Consider the following 24,661-nt stretch of genomic DNA (forward strand, 5'->3'; position numbering starts at 1 on the left):
GGCAGTTATCAATGTTATTCACAACGCATCACATAGAAGTGGATTTGGACCAATTTAGCTGTCAAATGATAGTAGCAGCAATTCTTTTAGGTGAGCTATTGAAGGGTCAGAGAGAAGATTCATTAAAAGCATCTGGAGCAGAAAGCGATAGGTTGTAAAGCTCTCAGAAAGAAGCCTTGCTGCACCCAAACAAAGCACTTGGACGTAAGACCTTCTTTTACTTCATAATAAACGCTGTTCTCACTTTGCTGGACACAAGAGCCTTTTGTGAAATATCTCTGCTTAAGTGAGTCTTTTTCATACAAACTTTAACATTTGGATAAAAGGCTGCTGAGCTTGAATATGCCAACCTTTTATTAGATGTTCTTCGCATTTCATTCCTGTTGAAAAGAACAGCATATTTTGTGTGGTTTGAATCCTGGTCCTCGACATGGTATGGTAGCTCTCAGTGTGCAAACCACAGAAAACTATTTTGCTTCTTAAACAACAAGGCCACGTCGTATGAACGGCTAAACCAGCACTCAAATGTTCAATAGAAGATAATATATAGACAGACATTGCTTAGTCTGTAAAAACAAGCAAACATGTGATTCTGCCCAGCACCTGAAAGACATTAGCTACAAATGTAAACATTATTAGTTTACTCAAAACTAAAATAATCATATTGAAAATACTGTACATAATGGCCTGTAATTTATTACTACTAGTACTATTATTATCTTCATTAATATTAAGTCAGTGCATAAGGGTTCTTGTCAAAGTATAAAGATAAAAGTACATTTAAACAAAAAAATACAAACCAAATAAAACACGTTGTATACTTATTACTATAGTTTACCGTTTACTTATACTATAGATGCAGCGGTAACATTTTATTTGACAGCCATATTCCTCATGTACTTATTCATGTTATTACAATAACTAGGTAAACTAGCCCTAAAACTAACCCCATTTAGTTACCTTATATTACCACTTATATTACTTTCTTAGGTAAGTACACTTAAACACATGTAAGTACACATACTACATAAAGTCCATCCAACACATTTATCAACTTCAAATGTTTAGGGTCAGTAAGATTTTTTAATGAATACTTTTTTCAGCAGGGATATTAGATATAAGAACGTATCAGTCCTAAACCAGGAACCATGTTTAATTAGTCGAAATGTAAGTTCCTTGCTTATCTTAGTTACAGACTATAGTTTAGATGCTCTCTGAAAGCTTTTTCCCCATCAGTTAGACTGGCCATATAAATATGTCGGTCCCGACAGTTTGTTGATATGCTAATCATTGCACTCAGCAAACTGTTGAGCGTGGATGTTTACTGAGACACAAACTGTCACAGAAAGTACAAGAAGATAATACCCACATTCCCAGCGTGTTGTCTATCAAAAGCAAACAGAGAGAGAAGGGCAGATTAAATATGGGGCTGAATCTGGAATTAACACACTCCAGCTTGAATCTATCGTGTGTTCAAAGACCTATCTCTGTTCCTGAAGCTAATCGAACCTCGCTTACCATCTTCTGGCGTGTTTTTGATAAGAAAGTCAGACTCCTCTGCCGGTGGAGCTCTGCTGTAATCTGTGTAGTCAAGGAGAAACTCTTTTCCGGTTTGGAGTGCTAATCTGATGCATGACCTTATTGCAGGGTCAACCGTAGATCAGAAAAGACTGAAAGTTCATTTGCATGCTTACGTGCGCATTTTCATCACAAGATGCCTTTTATCTTCATTATGACATTCCCTAAGCTGTTCCCGAAGACAAATGGCGTGTAAAGCAGACTTTAGTGTTTTAGTCAATATTCCCCAACACCCAAGTATTCCATTATTCTCCCCCAACCATAGATCATGGATCAACTTCATCACCGTAAAAAGCACTTTGCCTTGTTTAAAACCAACAAAGCGAGGTTTTTACATGGGCTTTAAGTGGTTTGACATAAGGTTCTGTCAAATAAGAATGGCACGGGGCCTAATTTAAAAATGTAAAGAGCAGAAGCGCATTAGTCGACAAGCTGCTGTACAGAATTAAGACAAATATGTTTTATGTAGGAAGTCAAGCTCGTGCCTTTCGAGACACTTAACACGAAAAAAGTAATTCACACAAAATTATAATAAACAACGTAAATGTTACATAAAACACCTCAATATGTAACTGATCGCACACACTGTTGTAAGCAGAAGTGTGTAATTTAACATGGCACAACAGAACAGCAAATGGCAAACAGGCTTTTTAAAATAGATAACTGTTTTCTAACATATACTCCTCTGTCTGCCGTTGATTGCTTAAGTAAATTATAATCATGTTTAAAACCTTGCAGTTTTCAGTGCAAATTACAAGTTGGCTCAAACAATATGTTACTGCAAATGCACATAAAAATACATTTTGTTATCATTTTTAATACATTTTGAAATGCACTATTAAAATATATTTTCACATCTCGTATACTTGCATTTTTCATTACAGATAGGTGATTAAAAAGGCCGTAAAAATAGTGCTGCTTTATTGTTGAGAAAATACAATTATAATCTTCAAAATCAAAACATTCACTTCCTACATTATGCCACAAAAGCTGCTGATTGACCTTAATTTGTATCAAGCCTGGGTTATTCCTTTACCGTCATATTTTGAACCATGCACCAAAGAAGCACTATTGTATTGTATTTGAAGTTCTTTAAGCTACACTTAACAAAAGAATTCATAAATGAATAGCAACGCCATGAGACCCGATTTAATACCGTACGTAGTACGTATCAGAATACCACCGAATTATCATCTGATACCACCACAGTAGTGTTTTTTAGTGCCGGAAGAGAGCAAAGCTCAATACAGGGCCACAAAAGGTGAGATCTTATTGCATGCAGCCTCACAGGCGTGCTGTAAAACTTTAGTGGGAGGTAATGCTGAGGGCATCCATATAAAAAGACATAACATTAAATGCGCAGGCTGTGAACAATGAGCCAATGTGCGTAACGTTGCATGTGAAAATATTTCAGAGGTAATAAAAGCATGTTATAAAAGAGGGGTAATTAGAGCTGTGAGAGCAGCACTTAACCGAAAGGGAACATTTAATGTAAGTTTATGAGAGCACTGAATCACAACCCCGATTACAAAACCAGATATTACACATGCAGTTTTGTATAATCATGCTCGATTCACATCTTGCATAGCTGAAGCAAAACTAAAAAAGGAAGAGGAGCACGCATCAGATGGGCGTTTCTACAAATTAAAGTTGGGATGGAAGTGCCAACATACCGCATATACAGGCTTATATATCCACAGGCTCTTGTGTACATTCAGACTGAGCATCATTCTGCGAAGCATCATCACCCTATTGAAGTAAGAACACGTTAAGAACAGCAAAACTCTAAATCGCATTAACTAATCTTCCCATTAATTGAACAGCACTCTGATTCAATTGGTTAAAGCTTCCTGGCAGCCACTGGATATCGAATCGAATTACGCAATCATCTAATCAATCCATTACGAGCAACAAATGCCATGAACTTTCTGCTGGACGGAGGCATCTCCGTAACACAGCCACTCGCCATGGGTCAAGATGATGGACGACTGAACCATTTGGTAAGAAGCCAGAGTAGAGTGGAAATTGTGGGAGATACGAATCAATTTCAAGTCATTTGCAGGACTACACAGGGAGGGAAAGCGAGAAACCGCTTGGAGGATTCCCAATTCTCCACAGGAGGGACCTTCCCTGTCGGGCTTTATCTGAGTCACGCAGCGATGAAAAGGCCTCATGCCTTCGGACACCAACTCGTTCTCAAAATCGCCTCGAGTTTCATCCCGATCAGAGTAAATACTGTGATTTTGTTGCGTGCTGAACGTGGCTGACCCGGTTCTCTTTATCAGCTTTCAGAGAAAAGCCACTAAGCAGCGTTTAAGAGAACACATTACGTTTTAAGACACATTCATTCCCTCTTTCCGGGCTTCGGCGAAAACCCAAGCCCATCTCCCCTTCTGGGCGGTTGCGCAGCTGAAAGAGCCTCTCAGATAGCACCCACATGAAACGACAGGGAGCTAAGAGGCGTCATGTGATGGTCGCCTTGTTCTAGTCAAGTGACGCAGGTTTGACGGCATCACTGGCTGAATGGAAGCCTTTGAAACTGCCAAGCTAACATGGCTCAGGCAGCCCATAAATAAACCGCTGATTCCGTGGTTGAAATCAACAATCATCGTGACTCAGTTTACAGACTTACAAGCTGCTGGAACGGGCCACACGTGTGATGATTTGGACTGAATTAATACAGCAGTGTTTAATGGCTTGCCAATTGGATAGATGAAATAACACTCCAAGTAAAAGCATTTCAAAGATGAAACATGCCTCCATCATTATCGCAGACTAATGGATAGATCTTTCTTTTCAAATGAAAATAGCACTGCTTTGTTGAATTACACACACGTGTCCAAATATTTCATGTCTGCGTCCACTCTCTTGTAATTGTGTTTAGAGAACAGTCATGAGGTTTGAAGATGAATCAGACAAATCAGTTCACTGCAAAAATACATTTAGTCAAACCAAAATTCATTCAGACACTCAGACACTTTTTTCACATTATTACAGTTTATTCCTTATAGCTTAGAAAATGGTAATAAAAGGATGACAACTGTGTCAGAACAAATTCATCTTGATAATGTCAGATTACTTTTTGAAAAGTATGTAGCCTGTTGAATTACATTATACTACAGGGCCGTTGAATGCTTGAATCTGATTGGCTGCAGAACGTTCTAAGGCGCACAATTATTTTCACGGAGAACGTAGTTCCGAGCAGCTCTTTGACCGCATCACAGCTCCATATCACTTCGCCAAATGGTTTCCATTAATTCAACGGTCTTTCAACCATAGATGCATGCTTACAGGAGCAAAATAACCAATACTCACAACGACACTTGCCGTACAAATAAATATAGCAATCAGTGTGATAAAAAGACAGCGCGATATCCACGTTTTGCCACATAATTTTAATATGTACGGCAAGCACTCTATTTCTCCCTCCGAAACTCACACATATTAGCATACGCGCTTGACGACTTTATCTGTAACATCAACTTGACGTCTCACAAGCGACCTAACAACGGCGCTGCTAGTCAAAAAAAGGAACTTAAAGTTTCACTTTTGAGAGATGCACAGACTCGGAGGTAATTCTCTCTCTCTCACACACACACACACACACACACACACACACACACACACATAACTTATTAGACGGTTTGAAATCAACAACGGGGGCATTGGATGAGATGCGGAAGAAGGAACTCCTACTCAAAATAGTTTTTTTAAGTAAAAAAAAAAACGGACACATACCTTGTTATAATCTGTCTTGAAGTGTGTCGACCAGTATTACCGGAATAACTGATGACAGGCCGTTGAATGATTAGAAAAATAATTCACACCTGAGGTGTAACGATTGACAACCTAGGGTGTGCATTATATTTCTAATTATTCAACGGCCGGTCATCAATTATTCCTTACTTCAACCAAAATTGATTAAGTTGTTAAATGAGTATAATATGCCAAAGTTCTTCACTTACATAAATTAAATGCAACTACTAGTAAAAAATATAGATAGATAGATAGATAGATAGATAGATAGATAGATAGATAGATAGATAGATAGATAGATAGATAGATATGACTGCTCAATTTAGTATATATAATTAAAACGAGCAAAAAAAGTCGTGGGGTAAAGATCAATCTTTGTCTCATCAGTCCATCATTTTTGAGGCTCATCTCTGTACTTTTTTGGCAAATTCCAGCATGGCCTTCCTATTCTTTTTGCTAATGAGTGGTCAGCATCTTCTGGTGTAGCCTCTGCTTGTGATCATGAAGTAGATTGTGATACCTTCAAAACCCAAATCTGTCACCGTGCGTAGACGCTGAGTGCTAATTGTTCTTTGAATAATCATTAGGATAGGACACACCTGGGCAACAAAACACACCTGTCAATCACATGTTACAATACTTTTCGCTCACATGAAAAGCTGGCATGTTCTTAGATACCTTTACTGGAGGAAAAAGGACCCAATGCTACTAGATTTTATATATATATAAGCACACTATAAACCTTAATTGTGTCAAACTAATACAATTTTAATTAAACTCTACTTGAAACGTCAAACCTATTTGGATGAAATAAACCTGATAAGATCAAATCTGAGTCTGCATGCTTCAACTTAAGTCCGTTAAGTCTGCCGTTTATAATACCACATTAGATAAACTTGGGTAAACACAGGTTTTGAGAAGTGTTATTATTTCATTTGTGGTGACGACTTTACTCCAAGGTTTTGAAAGAATTCAACCCGTTGGGGTGCGCAGTGTTGAAGGTCTATACTCACTGTCAGGTCACACTGCAATTGTAAGAGTAAAAGCCCATTTTGATGATACAAAACAAATAAAAGCATCTTGCACCAATTTTATCCAACACAGACGCCACTGTCGCTAAAGCTGTGCTTTTAAGAAAGCTATGAGTGAAACTGGCAATCGATGATACTGTGGTTCCTCAAGAATTAAAGTAGGTTAAAAATGAATCACTGTCAAAAAGTGTAGCATACCGAGACGCAAAGTGAGACGCCAGGGCAGTTTCAGAAGTTAATCTATTATCAAACCAGGCTTTCTTTAAGGTTAGACCACAGAAATAGATGGAGCCAGAGACATCTTAAAGTCCTGCTGAAATGTCACATTCCTGCTTTGAAACTTTGAGTAATCCAGTCAAGGTTCGGCCATACGTTGAAAGGGCACAGTGCGCATGGGGGAAAGCAGATCAGAAGTTTTCCAAAGGAAAAACTCTACAAGGAATCTCCCTGCCTTAAGGCAACGCTGTGATGCACCTCCGCTCTGCTGATCCTATCGGAAACATGCTCTCTGGAAAATATCAAATGCAGAGCCTCGGTTGATACAGCAACACATCAACAGAAATAATCCCCCTCCGGTCATATGTGCTCAATATTTCATGGTTATTTGATTTGACTGCAGTTGGTGGAACATGCTAGGAAAGCAGTGTGGAATCTAATTGGAGTCTCTTTATCTGTGGGGGGCGTCATTTTAAGGAGGGGGTCTGGATAATGTCACTATACTGCTTATTGACATGCGCAACGTGACGCCGCCTTCGAAACACTTCACAAGAGGGTTGGCGAGTAATTGCTGAAAGCTTCTCGACTAATACATTCTGTAAAGAAAACCATTTAAAAGCCATAGGAGTAGCAAATATTATAAAGAAACCACCGACAACAAAAACGCTAAATGAAAAGCAGCAGATGGTGGACACAGTATTTACTGCTGCATGCGCAGAGAGACCGTGTCAAAGAGCACGTAAGCGCATTAAAGCATCTGGTAAATGGCGCTCATTCAGGGTTTCTGCTTTACTTGTGTCAGCATCGCACTATATTGTGCGAAAGAATGATGAGATAATAAAGAAGGAAATGCTTTTGGGTGAACTTGCAGGATTTAGCGGCTGTTAGAAACAGTGAAGGTCTGTCGCCATCTGGTGGTCGTGGTGGTAATGTTAAACATTAGTGTAAAACTCGTTTTTATGGAATATCTTTGTTCCTCATCATGTGCCGATGCTGTCCGTCGATCACTTTTTATAGCGGTTTTTAATAGCGGCTTGGATGGCACGAATGACTTTACTACTAAAAATATTGTTACAGAAAAATGCACATTTGCAAGATTTGCCAGTGCAATAGGTTCTGCTCTCTTCTTTAGTGAATGATGATTCTGCAGAAGATCCGCTGCTGAGCAGGTAATGTAATGAATGCTACATTTCAGGGAAATCTTTTCAGATGAAGAAACAAACTTATCTACATTTTGGAAGGGCTGAGGGTGACTGTATTTTTTTTTCCCATGAACTATTACTTTAATGTTCAAATCTCTGGCATGAAAATACACTCACTGCTATGAAATGTTGCTATTGGGATGTAAAAAAAAAAAAATATATATATATATATATATATATATATATATATATATATATATATATATATATATATATATATATATATATATATTTTAATGTCAGTAATGTTAACCCAATATAAAATACATTCATGAAACAAAAATCTAAACACTACATATTAAAATGATGCATATATTTTATGATTTATCAACATGTATAATGTACCATTTCATTAAAAATTAAACAATCTTGAATTATTGAAATAAAAAACAGCTGGGAACGTCACCATAATTGTAGGTACTGGTACTACGAATTGAAATGATTTGTAGCACCATTAGCAAAGTAACAGGTAAGAAAATTAAATGTTTCTTAAAAACTCGAATAAAAAAAAAAAGCGGGGATCTAGCACATCGGGTATAATGCATGATTGCTGAGTTTATTTTGGGGAAGAAATAATAATAATAATAAAAAAACAGCTGGGAATGTCACCATAATTCTAGAACGATCCATTTATGAAGTACCGAACAGATTTTTAGTCAAATGTTTGACAACTTCCAGATGAAAGACACTGATTGAGCTCAGAGTGTCATAAATCTGTTTTATTATGAAAAAGAAAAAGCATATCTTGTATAATATTATACAGTGTAACAGACCATCTCCCACAAGAAAAGTCTATTTGTGGATGCCACCAATAAATCAACCTTTGGACAAAAATTACAAGTAAAAAAAAAAACATCAAATAAAACAAAACCACTGGAAAACAGTGGCATCACTATGGTTTCCAAATACGATCCTAATTACCTATAGACTTTTTTCACAGAGTGAAAATTCCACATTAATTATGAGTTTTATTATAGGTCAGTACAATCATTGACTCAATATAATGGAGAGTACAGGAAATGCTTTAGGCCTGCAAGTGCAATAATTATTATCCAGTTTAAGAGGGTATTCTGAGTTATGCTAATGTGAAATTATCAGATAATGAAAACTAAGTCAATAAACTAGTCAAAGGACATCTGATTACAGCTGAGAAGTCCAGAAAAAGTGCAGCCCATAATGGGACTGGATAAGTTTAAACAACATTTAAACAAAACCAAAAGAAAGAAAAAAAAAAGTGTCACCATTCAAATAACAAACCCACATTATATTTTTTTGCATTCCATGACTTAAACAAAACGATTCTTTGCATCTAAAGAAAAAGATGAGACCGTGAGAGAAGACCTGCTACCATTATTAACTCGTTTTGTGTCAAAGATACTTAAAGTTGGGGGTTTTTTTGCAACTCTTCAAAAACGTTCACAATGGTTGCATTAGAGTCATGACCCTCCAAATAACCACGTTTAAAGTCATTTCTCCATGATGAGGTAGAATCCAAACATTTCTATGAAGACACTTTGAAAATTAATATGGGAATGTAAACAAAACGAAACAAAAAAATCTTGAAGGCTTCAGCGATTCATATTTCAAAGCGCATTAAAAGTGACAAGTGTGATGTCAAGAATCGTGTTTGGAAAAAGACCGAGACATCTTTAAATCGTTGAAAAACGCTTCTGATATGCATTCACAATCACAAAATCTTTATCATCAATGCAGCGCTGTCCTGTACAACTGTTCTCGATTGGTCGGCAGAAACTCCAGCTTCTCTGATAAAACTGTGCTTAAAGATTTTCATACATTTCGAATGACTGATGTAGAAACTACCACAGCTGGTACAGAGAAAAGGCTCAATGGTTTTAATACCAATCATCCAAACTGTTTCTGATGAACCAGCACAGATAAACTTGCTGAAATGCAAAATGCACTTCATACATTTTTTTTTTTGCCAATGCATGCATAAGGAATGTCTAATTCACTATACACGAACACAGATTTGTCATGTTTTTCTGTTGTGTGCCTACAGTCAGACAAACATTAATTTTATTCACGTTTGTGCATTGCACTTCAAAGGGTAAGTTATATATGACATAACATTAGTAAGAGATGATCTTTACATTCATGATATGCAAGAGGCTCCCTCAAAAGGGAATGTTAGAGTTCTTTGTTTAAAAAAAAAAAAAAAAAAAAAAAAAAAAGACAGAAAAGGCCATTGCATAAAAAAGAAAAAATAATTTGAGCGAATCTGACAAAAACATATCCAGGTTGTAGTTCACCCCATAACGTGTTAGTTTGCTTAAAGAAAAGTAAGTATTTTTAAGACCATTAGGATTTTTTTTGCATCGGGACAATATTTTCATCTTTATCCTGATTCATTTATTTCCTGTTACAGTACTTTGTATTACGGTAACAAAGATGTCCTAAATGTAATAAAAAGCAGTGCAACAAAATATCATTACATGTATAAATATATCTATATAAGATTTTGGCAGTAATGTGCTTCATTTTCTTTAAGCAAACAATATTTTTCCATTTAGTCTTATGTACGATAACGAAATGCAACTTGGATATGTTCTTGATAGCTTTCCCTAAATCTCAAAAGGGGGCAAAATATCATCTTTAGCATGTAATCTTGTATCGGCATAAAAGATTTGCCTCCTATGTACACAATATATTGAAATCTCTGAAAAAAAGACCACAGAAGAGAAACCTCACATTTCACTAAGCGCTCTGATAGCACAGGTTATATAGACCTTTGAAACGAGAGCGAAGCTTTTTAAACAGATGAATCAGATCAGTCTGGCTGACACTCCACTCCTAAAACCGTCAGAGCACGTTCTACACACGCAGTCGGCAGTACATCATTTATCTTACTTTGCACATTATCAGCGTTAAGGTCGTGACTCTTTCTCAACACAAGGGTATTAACACAGTTAGGTGAAAACGCACTGGTATGGTATTCATAATGGGATGGACACATGCCTGTGCATGTGTTTAAAGAGGTCTGCGTTGCCATGCATTATTTTAATAGATGATTGCATGCATATGGCGCGAGCAAGAGAGACTGAACAGTAAAAAAAAAAAGCCTTGTGCTGTGTCTGTCGTCGGCTTCTGCTACCATCTCTATAGGGCTCAATAAGGCATGTGATCATACGCACGGCTAATTCAATCAGTCCGCTTCATGTGCGCTCGCGTCAGATTCATGCGCAAAGCACTCTGCGTGATCCGAAGTGTGTTTCCCAGAGGGAATGTAATGATTTCTATAAAAACTTCAGTTGGTTAGTATAGCGATGTATAGTTTCTATGAGTTAAAGCAGCATCATATTTATAATAATACATTATTAGTGTCACTATAGCATATCACTATCAAGCAAAGCAGCGAAAACAAAGATTCCTAAGCAAGTCTGGGAAAGCCGATTTATACTCACAGAGACAACCAAAAAAAAAAAAAAAAAAAAAAAAAAACGAGAGAGAATGCATAAAACATAGCTATACAGACAAATAACAGACCGTATTTATCCACCTCCCCAACAGTAGTGGTAGACCTCACAAAAATAAATGCATTACGTGTAATTATCAAGTACGTCGTTCTGATTGGCTGCCCTGTGCAACAGAGAGCCAATCAGAGGTAAGAGAGTCCAACTGTCCATCGGCTCCAATGGCTGACAGACAGAATGCTGTGTAAAAAGCTGAACCCACATAAGTGTATAGTGAAACGCACTGCTGTAAGGCTTTGTTTAGTTCATGGCTCCTCTGTTTAAAGTCCCAGTGGTTGATTTGTGTGTTTCTCTAAAAGAAAGTCATCCACAGGTTAATGAAAACACCCTCCACTTGACATTATTCGCCAGCACGGAGGAGAGTCTGGTGAACGTTTTAATAAGGGCAAACTAAAATAGCGTTCGATCAACAGGCAGCTGCGAGATCACAGATAGCTTGATCTCAGTGTGACATCTCACATTAAGCTCCTTCAGGACGGTCTCCATAAGAGCTTGTTTTCAGATAAGGATCCACCAAAAAGAGAGAGAGAGAGAGAGAGAGAGAGAGAGATGGACAGTCCATTTTGTAAAGTCAGCCAACATACGACATCCATAGGGTGAAAGGGCGGTATTTCCCAGCTCAATGGTGTGTAAACAGTGCTGATTTGTCCTCTGCAGAGGGTCACCAGTTTGCTTTGACTGCTCTGATGTCGCTCACCAGGTTCTGAGCCAGACATATCCCAAAAATCTGAAACATATTTTAAAGGAAGGCATCATAGAGGAGAAAAAAAAAAATACAACATACAAGTCAAAGACTCTCACATTTGGCTCGGCTACCTGACAAGTGGAAATATGCCTATAACCTACAGTTGTATTTTAAATTGGTGTGTTTATCTGCTAAGCCACACCATATAATAATAATGATAAAGAAAAAATTATTTTTTTTTTTAGAACATTTAACTTGACTGGATAAAGTTTATTTTTCTTCCCCTTCCTCAACTGCAAGCCTTTGCAATGTCATTGAATCTTCGACAAAAAGTGACACACTATTTAACTGTTATCATGTATTTTTAAGTATGCATTGTGGTATATTTGTTGTACAGAATGAGAAATTCTGCATAGATTAAATGTATTATTAAATCAAAAACAAACAGAATTTAATTATTATAGTGATAATAACACTGAGGAGAAATGTAAGTGAAGGGAGGTAAATTATGAGCTGGAAATGTGAAGATATACCCAGCCAAGCCATACATTATGCAGGAACTTAAAACTGAATTTTAAAGTTTAACCAGAAGGTGGCAGCATAACATTCATTCATGCGAGACCATTTTAGCACTCGGTCTTCATTCAAGCAAATCTGTTCAGTTTTTTACTACATCTTTAAAGCATTTCGATTAGCTTTCTCTTTACCTGTAATAATGCAATCCCGACAAAAATCCCGGCAACAACGATCAGATTGTCCTGAAGCCACTTTTCGAACTGCCCCACGCAGCCCTTCGTATAAATGTACTTCTGCTGATCCAACTCCTATTAAAAAGATTATACACAATAGAACGGCACTTAACGGAAAATGTCAGATCTAAATAAGAAACAGAATATTCATTGATACGCCATGTAGCGTATCAGTGTTCGCTCATCCGAGTTGACCTTTAATCTTTACTCAAGACCAGGATAAACAATTAGGCCTTCACCTGGGTGGACCGGTGCAATAACCTATTTGAGAACAAATATCCTCTCTGGTAAACTGGAAGCTCCCTCCCACGCTAAGCAGATGAAATGTCACACATCTCACCACATATAAGCTAACACAGGGAAGATCCAGTTTATATTACACAGCCATACAGGAATGTCTTAACTACTGTCTATCGAATTCTAGGAAGGAAGGGAGATGAAAAGGTGTAATTTGGAGCCGTCAGTGACATTTGAAGGTGAAGAAAGAGAAAGCCACACAATTCAGCTTTTGTGAACCATGCAAACATGTTCTTCCAAAGAATCTTTTGTCCCCCACCAGGGAAGACGACACAAAAGACTTTAGAAACGTATCGCCAAACCGGTAGGAAGTCAGAGAAAGCCAATGAAAATCTGTATGACGGTTAACTGCTTGAACTCATTCATCGCAGATCTTTGTTAACAGCTTCTCTTTTTCTTGTTCTCCTCAAAGCCTTCCTCCAGATGTTGAACAAAGAACTGCGGAATATTCAAAAGTATGGTTCTTTAAGCAAACATTAGTTTTTTTGTAATTTCGATTCTTGTTGTTCAAAATTACAAATCAATTAAAAAAAAGACTATAAACCGTAGCGAGTCTCTCCAACGGTGGATTGTGAGAGAAAGAGTATCCATGGATACAGAATAAGTACTCTTTGCCATGGAGAGACCGTGGTGAACCGTGGGTGCAGCGTTACTCCACCCATACTGAGAGGCACTGGGGCTGGCATAAGCCGCTGACTTCCCAATTACAGAGCTCCACAATTTCCCGTGGCTAAAACTAGAAGCTAATTATCACTTTTAAAGGCTTAAACTGTTATTAAGGAGGCGAACAAGAAGAACTCAAATGCTCTCAGAATCTCTCATTCGCTTAACCCTTCGGTGATCCTTTCACAGGGAGGTCAGACACAACACAGCTTATACAGTACAATATAAAGGTTTTTTTTTTTTCATAATTCTGAATATACAATGCACAACTGAAACATTTCTAACTTGTAATAACACGCTCACCCCTTGAAGCCGCACATCATAGCCACATTGTGTATTCAGGACATCCTCCTAGAGAGAGACAAACAAAAGGACATTTATTTCATAACACTTCTATACACTGTAAAATTAAAAAAGTTGTTTCTACAAGGAAATAATATTTTAGTCTTCATAATTTACTTTTAATTTGGCATGTTTTGAATGTGGTATTTCTTTGTGAGTTTTTGTACAATTTTCAGGAAATGTAATAAAATTAAATAGAAAAGGGCATATCATTTTTTTAACAATATAGCACAATATAATAAAATGTAATAAAATTATTTTAAAAAATATATATTATATATATATATATATATATATATATATATATATATATATATATATATATATATATATATATATATATATATATATATAGTATATTTGAAGTGGATTAAAAAAAAAAAAGTTATCCCCAGACAAGAACATAATTTGGTTGAAAGCTTGATGATAGTTTTTGATATACTTCAAATGTTGTGTGTGTTTGTGTGTGTATACAAACACACACACACACACATACATATATATATATATTTTACACATATACATGAGAGAAAGTGAGGGAACACTCATGACACCAGTTACCTTAGCAATAGTATCCCTTAGTTACACTAAAAATGCACATCTCACATGTGTTGTACCACTGAGTAAAAATACTAAGCTACATCCCGTTATTCCCATAAAACAGGCCAGCATACCCTTTTCAATGAGATCTATGAACAAACTTTAGAAGCTCAAAGTGTGCAGCACAGATCGTGAGGCATGACACTTAACACTGTGAAACAAAAGCAGGGAAGTGCACGTGGTAAACAGATGAAATGATGGGTTCTGGAACTCACAGCAGGGTCTTTAACGCAACAGGAGAAGGGAACGCCACACCTTTCCCGGCTGGGGTTGGAGTCGGTGCAGTTAAAATAGATGTTCAGGTTCCAGTCATTCGGCCCGTGAGCACCACAACACGACCACTGATGTGATACATAACACCAGAGGTGACTTTAATATCATCATCATCACCCTCATCTTTACGTCATCACACAGCTGTAATTTACGGTAAAGTTTTTCGTATAAAGAAAGCTTAATGACCAAGCAAATGTCTCATATTTTCAAGTGCACAATTATATCAATCCTATTCAGAGTACACCCACAGCGCAGCAGAAAACGAGAGGTGCTGACTCACATATTCTTGAGCAAAGTCAATGAGGTTCTGGAGGTCAATATCATCCCGATACGCTTTAACATTGTTGTTGATGAAGAAGTTCAGCTGGTCTTTGATCCAATCTTTAAACACAAAGGCTAAAATGCCAGCTGTGAGCTCCAGGAAAAAGATGAGGCCCAAAAACACTGAAAACTAGAAGAGAAAAAACAATTAATAATTCTTCAGTAAAAATCATTCCCTCCAGGAGGCATTTCGATTCTTTCTGGGTGTATATATTTATATATTATTAGCCAATTCATTTCATTTGCGCAATCGTTTCTGGAAACAAATAAACCTTGAAATGATTGAAGAGAAGAAAACAGGTTGCAGAAAAATGGGCCGGACGTAAGGGTGCAACTCACAAATTTGAGCAGGAATGTGTTCTCCCGGAGCGCGCCGATGCATCCGGCAAATCCAAGGATGAACATCACCCCTCCTACGACAATGAAGAGCCAGACAGGGTCGAAGCCGCCCAGATCTGTGATGGAGGAAATGTTTGACAGCACTCCCTGTGGGCCAGACACATCAGACAGAGTTGTTGTAAGTTCACATCCTGACCTTAAAATCCTACACCACCTGCTAGGCCGCCACAACTGACGGTGTTTGGGCAACTGTTTGCAGTGATTCATGCCTTCCACGTTTGGATTTCCACATCAGGGTGGAATCTCAGTTCAACCCCAGAACCAACAGCAGGTTTCTGACCATGCTGACAGCGAATATAAACAATGTTTCCTTTTTTGTGTGTTTTTTGCCCGGTTTGTTATGATGGTGTAAGAAAAGAAGGCTCGCTTAAAATAAACACAAATTCCACCAATCAAATTCAACAGCCTTAGTTCGACTCTTATCGCTTTATTGCTGTGATTAACATTTTGCAAATTAAAACGGAACTACTTTATTAATTATTAACATCATGCTACCGAGATATTCCTTAATCGGCTGACATTAATACAAAGTGCCATATGGCCTACACGTGTCTTTTAGCAGAACAATCAACGACTGAAATGGAGCAATTTCCAGGTTATTAATCAGCCAATTGACTTCATTCATTAAGTCGCTTCACATTAGTGTGGAGAAATTACATTCACCTTCCATGCATGAATACATAACAGCATGGTTGACCTTTTCAGAGAGGGACGACAAATGAAAAAGAGAATAGTCACAATAAATACAAAGCCTTTTTGAGCTGTGCCGGTGCCGTTACAAAATAACAGAGACATTAAACTGCCATGGAAATAAATAAAAGATGCCACCCATATGCTCTCAAATGTCATGGTTTAAGGGTATTAAAAGGGAGACTACAGACATCAAAAGAGAAAAAAGCAACATGGGGGATTCGCAGAAGAGCTCTCAGCAAAAAGAGCACCTCAGAACATTTCACGAAATAAAACATGAAGTCCAAAAGGAAAAAAAAATGCTAAATATTAATTTGGGCGCTGAATGACTGAATGAGACAGCGTGGTATCTGTAGGTAGTTTGAGCTGTTAAAGAGCGTCATTGTCTGCTGTTTATGTCTATGATTATGTTGCTCAGGCAACTACGTGGATAATAATATTAGGATTTTGAGGCATGTCACAGATCCTTGTGTTACTCTGTATTTGGTTTTCCAACTTGCCTTTTCTGCCCAGGCCCAAAGTCCAATACCCAGGAATGCAGCTCCAAGCAACTGCAACACACAAGCACACAACAGAATTTATCACATTTACAGCACTTATGCAATTCATTCCTGCTCCACAATGGCAGAAGGTTACCGCTGTGTGCAGATAGCACTGCTCTCTTTATCTGAGGGCGACCCATCTGAAAAGAAAAGAAAAAGTCTTGGCAGAGATTCAATCAAAGATCCGGAAAGCAGAGATTTCCCTGCATGCACTGCCATATTCGGCATAAGGTTTCCTGAGCGAGAGCCAAGACATTTTTTTTACCTGAAAGAGAGAAATCACATTTGCTACAGCTTACAGGAATTCGTTTTTTTTACTGTTTTGTGTATCCAACATTATCCAAGTCAAACTCTAAGTGACATTGTTACAAAACTACAATAACTTTCTTAAAAAAAAAATAAAAAAAAATCATAATAATAATAATAATTAAAACTAAATAAATAAACAATATCAACTGACATAACTCATCAAAACATTTTGCAAACAAAATTGAAAGGCAGAAACCCTCAACGAGAAACAGAGAGAAGGGTTTCATTACTGATTGAATGAGTGAACAATTCAATAACACTCTTTGTAACTGTAATGGAATCGGGCATTTTTTAAATAATTATTAAATTGTCCCTCAAAGGAAAGTTAATTTCTGTCTCTGCTGTGAATAAAACAAACGTAGGCTACAATGGTGGAAAAAAAAAATATTAGGACACTAGTATTTTTACCAGCTAAATATGTTTTTTTTTTTTTGTAGTGTGTCGGTAGAAAATATCAGTTTATATTTCCAAACGTTCATTTTGCCATTAATCGTAATAATCCAGTGAGATTTTTGTTTGCACAAGGAGTCTGTCTGGAATGACATGAAGAAACAACAAACTGAGACAGACTAAATCCAGAGGAGCTGCGGCAACGTCTCCAATATGCTTACATTTTCTGAAAATCTCAGCTGCCACTGTATAAAGTAAAAAAAAAAAGGGCTAAACCGCTCATGATACAGAACAAAACCCTTTTTAAATCAGCAAAATATCATCTATTCATTGCTGACAAAATATTTATTTTGTCCCATTTCTGACTGCTCTAACTAACAACAAGTTAAATATGTCTTCCTGCTCTCTTCCACAACTTTTACACTTAGTCGTAAAGTCCCACAGGAATTTAGACCTCTACCTAAATCGTACAGTATTTCATACAACATGCCTTTGCATGCATTGTCAAAACACATCCCACCAGACTTCACATCAATGTCATTGATTATTCCAGTCAACCCTTATAGCACGTCTCTCCTAATGATTTATTTTAACACACGTGACCGATATTGGAAACCTACAGAACAGAGGACAATTCTCCATGAATAAGTTTAGAACCTAGAATGTGATTCACACATTTCGTTTGGTCTACTTTTTGAAAAAACATACGCCCCTCTTATTAGACAGAAAAAGAAGAGGGGGTTACAGGAAATTACTTGAGAGATAGTGTGAGAGAGAGAGAAAGCGATAGAAAGAGGAGAATGGGATGAGAATTGGAACCACAGCAGCACATTAAGCACTTGCACCGACCACTAGGCCCGGGCACCAACTAGAATCCAATTTTCCTTGGACTAAACCATGCAATAAAAGATGTTTCTCAGCGAGTCTGATTTACTGCCTGACCTTCTTGCTCTGATGTGTTATCAAAACTACAGATTCCCTGTCAAACTCCAGCTGGGCTCTCAGCGGCGCGTGTTTGACTGCAGGTTACAGCAACACCAGCGTGAAGGGAAACGTGACAGCGGGATGCTGAGAGTCAGAGGTCGAGTATCAGCAGCCACAAATCCCATAATCCCATTTCCCCGTGGTCTCGGCTAATCCAATGGATGGCTGGGACAGATCTGAGAGCCAGTCATCCACTGCACACGCTTTCTCTGTCAATACGTACCACCGACTCCCACTCATCCCTATCATGAAGACATCAGCCCGTCTCCTCCAGCCTTCTCGGCCCTGATCTGGGGAGGCCAGCGATGCGTCGCCCACGTGGACATCGGGATTAGACACATTCAAGCATCAAAGAGCACTTAAACAGCTTATTTAGTTATTCCGGCCAATGAAAGGACAGCTGCTATCTCAAACAGTGGATGATTAGACTTACAGTATCTCTGTAATATCACGAACAGCAGCCAAATAAACTCTTGGCTTAAATCCTCAGCACTGTGACAGCGAACAGAACCACTTTTTCCACCAGCTGTTACATCCATAAGAACTGCTTTTGCTTTTCTTCTCCTTGAGCCATCCTCTGACATCTTTATCTTTATTTGATTAAAGAATTACTGCATTGCCATGGAAACGTATACTTTTAGAAAGTCTGACTCAGTACATAGTAGTATTTCTGGATTTATTGCTAAGGCAAGCGTCAATGTAAATTATTATATTAACGTACATGCACGATACCCAGTGCTGTTATATTTCTCTTCTCAAAAACTAAAACTATTTAAAACTGTTTATGTTAACTGCTGTGATAAAATTAATTACATAAGAAATATTTACTTTCAGAAATCGGATTTAAAAAATGGCGGTAAAATAAATAAAATGACTCAGATTGAGAAGAAAAACAATTTAAATCTCAATAGAATTATTAAATACTTAATAAAAATGACAAAAGCACATATTAAAATGTAATGTAAATTATTAAAGCGTATCTTTCGCCGCATTGTTTTGACCAATTCTTTCATTTTATTATGACCATGTGCACTAACTTTTTAAAACTATCTGACTTTGTTTGAATATTTGATTTGATATGATTTTCACCTGGTGGATGATTAAAAAAAAAAACTACTAAACAATCATGTCCAACTTTCTTGAATCTGTGGAACACAGAAGAAGATATTTTGATAAACTGTTTTTGCGTATTTTACCAATAGGTCCAAAACAACTTTCACTGGATGGGCAATAATGTCACACAACATATAGGTCTGTATCCACATGAGGGCTTTCATTTTTGGGTGCACCTAGATCCCGCACAGAAACACACCAAAAAAAATGCACAGAAAAACCATTTAGACTTTCTTAACAAAACTGCAGAAACCTAGTGTTGTCCTCAAACGTTTTGTTTTAGGTTTAACACTTAAGCCTGTTTTTGGTTCCAAGTTATTAGAAAATATATTCCTCTGGCCTAAATTGTGGAAATATTGAGTTCATCATTTCCAAAAAGAATGGAACGTGATTTCTAGACCTCACCGAGGACACAAATTTCACTTGACGCCAGATTTAGTCCATTTTAAAACAACAGAAAATACAAAACGATGAACAATAGCAGTTTGTTATTACCACATAATTTCTGAATGTCAGCAGTGGCTCAATATCAGCACGTCAGACTCATTTTCAATAACTGATGGAACAGCGAGAGTGACTCTGGCTTGATTCATTTGTATTTTAGCAAGAATGAGTCAATGTGTGCGAGTGAGAGTAGGGCCTGCTGGGAAATGGCATGGAAATAAACTCCCTTGCAGAGCAACAGAGGAAGAAGGGGGAACGGACATGTGGTTCCCATCTGCCGTATGAACCTGGAGGATATGAAGAGGAAAAACATACAAAAACACATGAGCTCCGCACGAGCTCAAGCAAGGACACAAACACACGCAACAAACTCAAAAGCGCGCTGCTTTCTGCACAAAGACACACAAGCCACGCACATTAAGTGTGCAAACAAACACAGCGGTCAATGCTTTTGTGGCATCAGGGGCAGTGTGTGTGACAATAGCCGCCCGGCCTCATCAGCTCCATATTGAGAGGCTGAAAGGGGTTCGCCGAGACACACACTCGGGCCCCTCGGACGCTGTGGGAACAGCACGCATGCCATTTGTTCACCCCTAAACGTCTTCATTTGAATAGAAGACAAGGGGTTGCGAGGCTCCCAAATGGAAAGGAGGAGGAGAATTTGGAAAGGAGGAATTAAAGGCTGCTGGGATGGAAAGGGGGGAGGTCTGGCGGTGGGAACGTTAAGATGTCCCTTCAAAAGCCTCCCGGGTAGATATCAGACTGCGATTACAGAGTGAGGCGTCTGTAATTACAGGCCATCAACTCGGCCCGGTCTGAGGCTGGCAAAGTGAGTGCTCTGTAGGGATCAGGTAGGTTTCTGGCCGATCAGACTGTCTCCACTTTAAACCAATCAGACAGGCATTAGACAGCATGGACGCACTGGGGTCAAACAGTCTGCTAAGACAAAACGAGTCGAGAGACAATAAAAGGCTTTCAGAAATGACAAGGGGACAATAAGATGACAAGGAGTAGTATGGAGATCGGACGATTAATTATTGATGCTAGTGCTCATAACATAATAGAACTTGGTTGAAGCTATGGACATTAAAAGATACATCCAATCATTTTTCTGAAGAAGGCTATGTTGTACAATGTAGGCCTACATTTCTCTCCCTGTAGAGAATACAACTGGCAAAAACCGATTAGATTTGCAGTGAATGAAGGAATTCAGTAATGTCTGCAGAGGGCAGCAAGCAACAACTTAGCGACCACCCAGACACCTTAGCAACCGCATACCAAAAAACATATGGAGATTAAAAACATTAACCTTCACCTCCACCCACAAAAGTGGTGGCTTTGGCATGGATAAAAAACACCAGATGTAATTTTCTATGAAAATGCAGAAATACGGTTTAAAGACTTTTCAATTTCAGTCAAGTCAATGTATTTATTTACATTTTTGTTCTTTTAATTCAAACCTGCAGTGTTACATTTACAGTATTACTAATATTATAGTATAGTAGTTTATTGATATTTATATCTTCCGTTTTACTTTTTAAGTAATTTTATTGAGGTTTTGTTGTAAAGTTTTAATTTTACTCTTCAGTACTTAAATTTTATTTCATACTTGATGTTTTTTATATAATATTTATATTTGATTTTATTTCACTTACATTTCAACTAATGAAAACTATGTAGTGTTTGTTTTAGTCAACCAATCTCGCAAAGCCAAATATCCATTCTTGTCCATACAATGAAAGTTAAAAACCACTGACGCTCATTGCATGTATAAACAACACTCCTCGAAATGTCTTTTCTGAAAATATCTTCTGTGGTGTTCCACAGAGGAAAGGAATCACGTATGAAAGTGAGCAAATGACAACAAAACATTCATTTTCAAGTGAATGTTAAGAATGAGATTTGACTTTGGGAGAACTGCTTCTGAAAAGATCGAGTCAAGTGTTTCATTTAGCAACAAGAGGGTTGATTTCAGCTTCCAGGGGTATAGACTGACATTCTGGCCATGATTTGGTGAAAACACAGGCGTCTAGATTCCAACGAATCACAACAGGCTCTCTATAACGTGGGAACAATGGCGGTAGGAGGGCTAGCTTTAACAGAGGACAGCAGATCATTATGCAAGGTTAACATTTCAGACGGGGTGGCATTAAAGCATGAGGGGGCACCAATTACCCCCACACCAACCAGAGGGGTCTTCACCCCCTTTCAATACTATCCAATAAAAACTGGAATTCATGACATCAAAAAGCTTAACAGAATCACACCCCAGGCGAAGTGTTCCCCCCAGAAGTGACTCATGGAAGCTTCCCGCTCCAAGATTCTCCTTTTATCTCACGATTTATCACACTTTTACAAGAAAACCATAGTGGGATTATGATCAACATGATCGGTTCTTCATGATGATGTAATGGACAAATGCCCATATTTAAGGATTAAGAGTCACTTAAGACAGATACATCACTTAAAAGTATGTTTTTTTCCATCATTTACTCACTCTCAAGTTGTTCTGAAAAGGGTTAAAAAAAAAAAAAAAAATGGCCAAATGGCTAATTGCTATATTCCAGGTTTCTATAAGCATTTGAATAGCTATATAGAGCGCAATATATATATGTGTGTGTGTGTGTGTGTGTATACACACATATATACACACACATACATACATACATACATACATACATACACACTTAGGTGAACTTAACATTTTAGAAAGCAAAGTATTCTTAACACTAGGATCAATAATATTTTCGTGAAATAAGTTTGGTTAGAACAAATAAACCAGTAAAATAAAAATCAACCACCTATCCCCCTTTTATTTGAATGTAAGATAAACAATAAGACAGACAGCAGATGAAAGCACACAGGCATTTTATGATTCAGCATTACAATCAATCATAAATGAACTTCTCAAGAACTGATGCAATCAGCTCTCCTCCGAATCACCGGAAAATGATAGAAAAACTGAAAAATTGGCAAAAAATATATATACATAATTTTCAACCTAGACATGGAAAAAGCGAATTGTGTGAGGTAATCTCTGTTAAACCTGTGAATTGACCCAAGCTCCCTGAACTAATGAGACCTGGATAATCCTATTTACCCTCCACTCCCCTCACCTCTCAATGGGATGTATTCTTTAGATCTGGAAAGGTACTGAGAAACCAAGATTTCCACAATCCATTCCCATGGGAAACAGGTGACTTATTTACTTAGTATATTATTATTGTTGTTGTTAATAATAGGAATTCAGGCCACTTATTTATTTTACCTGCATGAGTATTTGGAGAATACATCCAACATCATACACATAAGAAAGATAATTTACCATTCAAAATAAAGAAATACACAGCACTATATATTTCATATAAACACATTCACGTTATATGATGTGAAATGAATAAAGCAAGCGTCTATCCTGCTGAACTTGTTTTGCAGTCAAGGTTTTAGATGATTGAAACACAATAGAAAGGGCAATTATGAGGGCAATTAATTTGAGTTTGAGAAACATAATAAAAAGCAAATCCACAAAACTTACCCAAAATATGATGTTGAATCCGAATAAGAAGTATTTAACACAGCAGCTGACCTCTGCTCCTTTAAAATGATGCTGTTTTCTGCTCATTTTGTCCAGGCCAGCTAACGCTGTTGTGTTGATTCAACGATCAGCTGCGAAAAACTACACGGATCGGCAAAAACACGACTCGAAAACGATTCATGCATCTATAGTTCAGCCGAAGAGGCTGCGAACCAGCAATACATCGCAAACCACAACAATGCACCATCAACGAACGCTGAATCTATTCATCAGTTTTTCAACATATAAACAACGCACGAAGCGTTAAATAGGTGGGGAAATTATTGTTCCGGGCCCCCCCTGATAAACCCCGAACGCTTTGGACTGGTGTCATGAGACGTGTTTGATATTTTAACCTTGTTGTGAATGTCCCGAGGAAAACAATCCACAGCAATCTAACAATCCAGTGAGAACCGAGAAGCTCGACACCGCAATCAGAGGACACGAGCTCACTGTCAACTCAACGAGCTGTCATAATAAAAGTCCCGCATGCGCCAGTATCCATTAATAGATTATTTATTTCACCAACAAGCCTTTGTGAAATATACAGTCTTTTACATGCATACAATGTCTTTTGCCCTTTAAAGGTTTTTTTTAGATGTGCTATTTGGGTCGTCTTTAGTGAAAAGTTCAAAACTCCTTCCTAATTGTCAATCCTGGTCCTGCTTTCCTGCAGAGTTCAGTTCCAGCCCTGATCAAACACGAATGCCATTATCAATTATTAAGTGCTTATCCAGATACTAATTAGTTGACTCATCGTATTTGACCAGGGTACGAGCTGAACTTTGCAGGAAGGCAGATCTCCAGAAACAGGAATGGGCACCTCTGTTTTAAACAGTGTGTTGTTTTATACCTCTAAAAATCTATTTAAATATTAAATATTCAGCTTAGTATACCATTCCTTCCCACCCCACCAAAAGCTTTTACCACCCTGTAACAAGAGAATGTATTTTGCATATTTCATATCTCCTATGTAAATTCATTCAAATTCATGTCATTTTTATTCTTTCTT

The 24,661-nt window shown here is 37.7% G+C and overlaps 1 protein-coding gene across 1 annotated transcript; it reads right to left on the reverse strand.

The window, feature by feature from the left end:
- Positions 1-9,962: 9,962 nt before the first annotated feature.
- tspan17 (tetraspanin 17) lies at positions 9,963-24,080 on the reverse strand. Its single transcript, XM_043257785.1, has 8 exons — positions 23,611-24,080; positions 16,794-16,844; positions 15,544-15,690; positions 15,164-15,334; positions 14,826-14,951; positions 13,972-14,019; positions 12,667-12,783; positions 9,963-12,001 (listed from the first exon to the last, which is right to left on the reverse strand). The coding sequence occupies exons 1-8, from the start codon at positions 23,695-23,697 to the stop codon at positions 11,936-11,938; spliced, it is 813 nt and encodes a 270-aa protein (XP_043113720.1). The 5' UTR covers positions 23,698-24,080; the 3' UTR covers positions 9,963-11,935.
- Positions 24,081-24,661: the final 581 nt, after the last annotated feature.

This window comes from Puntigrus tetrazona, chromosome 14 (genome assembly GCF_018831695.1).
Source record: "Puntigrus tetrazona isolate hp1 chromosome 14, ASM1883169v1, whole genome shotgun sequence".
NCBI classification, from domain to species: domain Eukaryota; kingdom Metazoa; phylum Chordata; class Actinopteri; order Cypriniformes; family Cyprinidae; genus Puntigrus; species Puntigrus tetrazona.

Excerpts from the sequence above, each read along its gene's own strand:
- tspan17 (XM_043257785.1), bottom strand. The coding sequence starts at position 23,697 with ATGAGCAGAAAACAGCATCATTTTAAAGGAGCAGAGGTCAGCTGCTGT. Across the intron at positions 16,845-23,610 it reads GATTCAACATCATATTTTGG|TTGCTTGGAGCTGCATTCCT; the intron begins GTAAGTTTTGTG and ends TGTGTGTTGCAG. Across the intron at positions 12,002-12,666 it reads TCGGGATTGCATTATTACAG|ATTTTTGGGATATGTCTGGC; the intron begins GTAAAGAGAAAG and ends AATATGTTTCAG.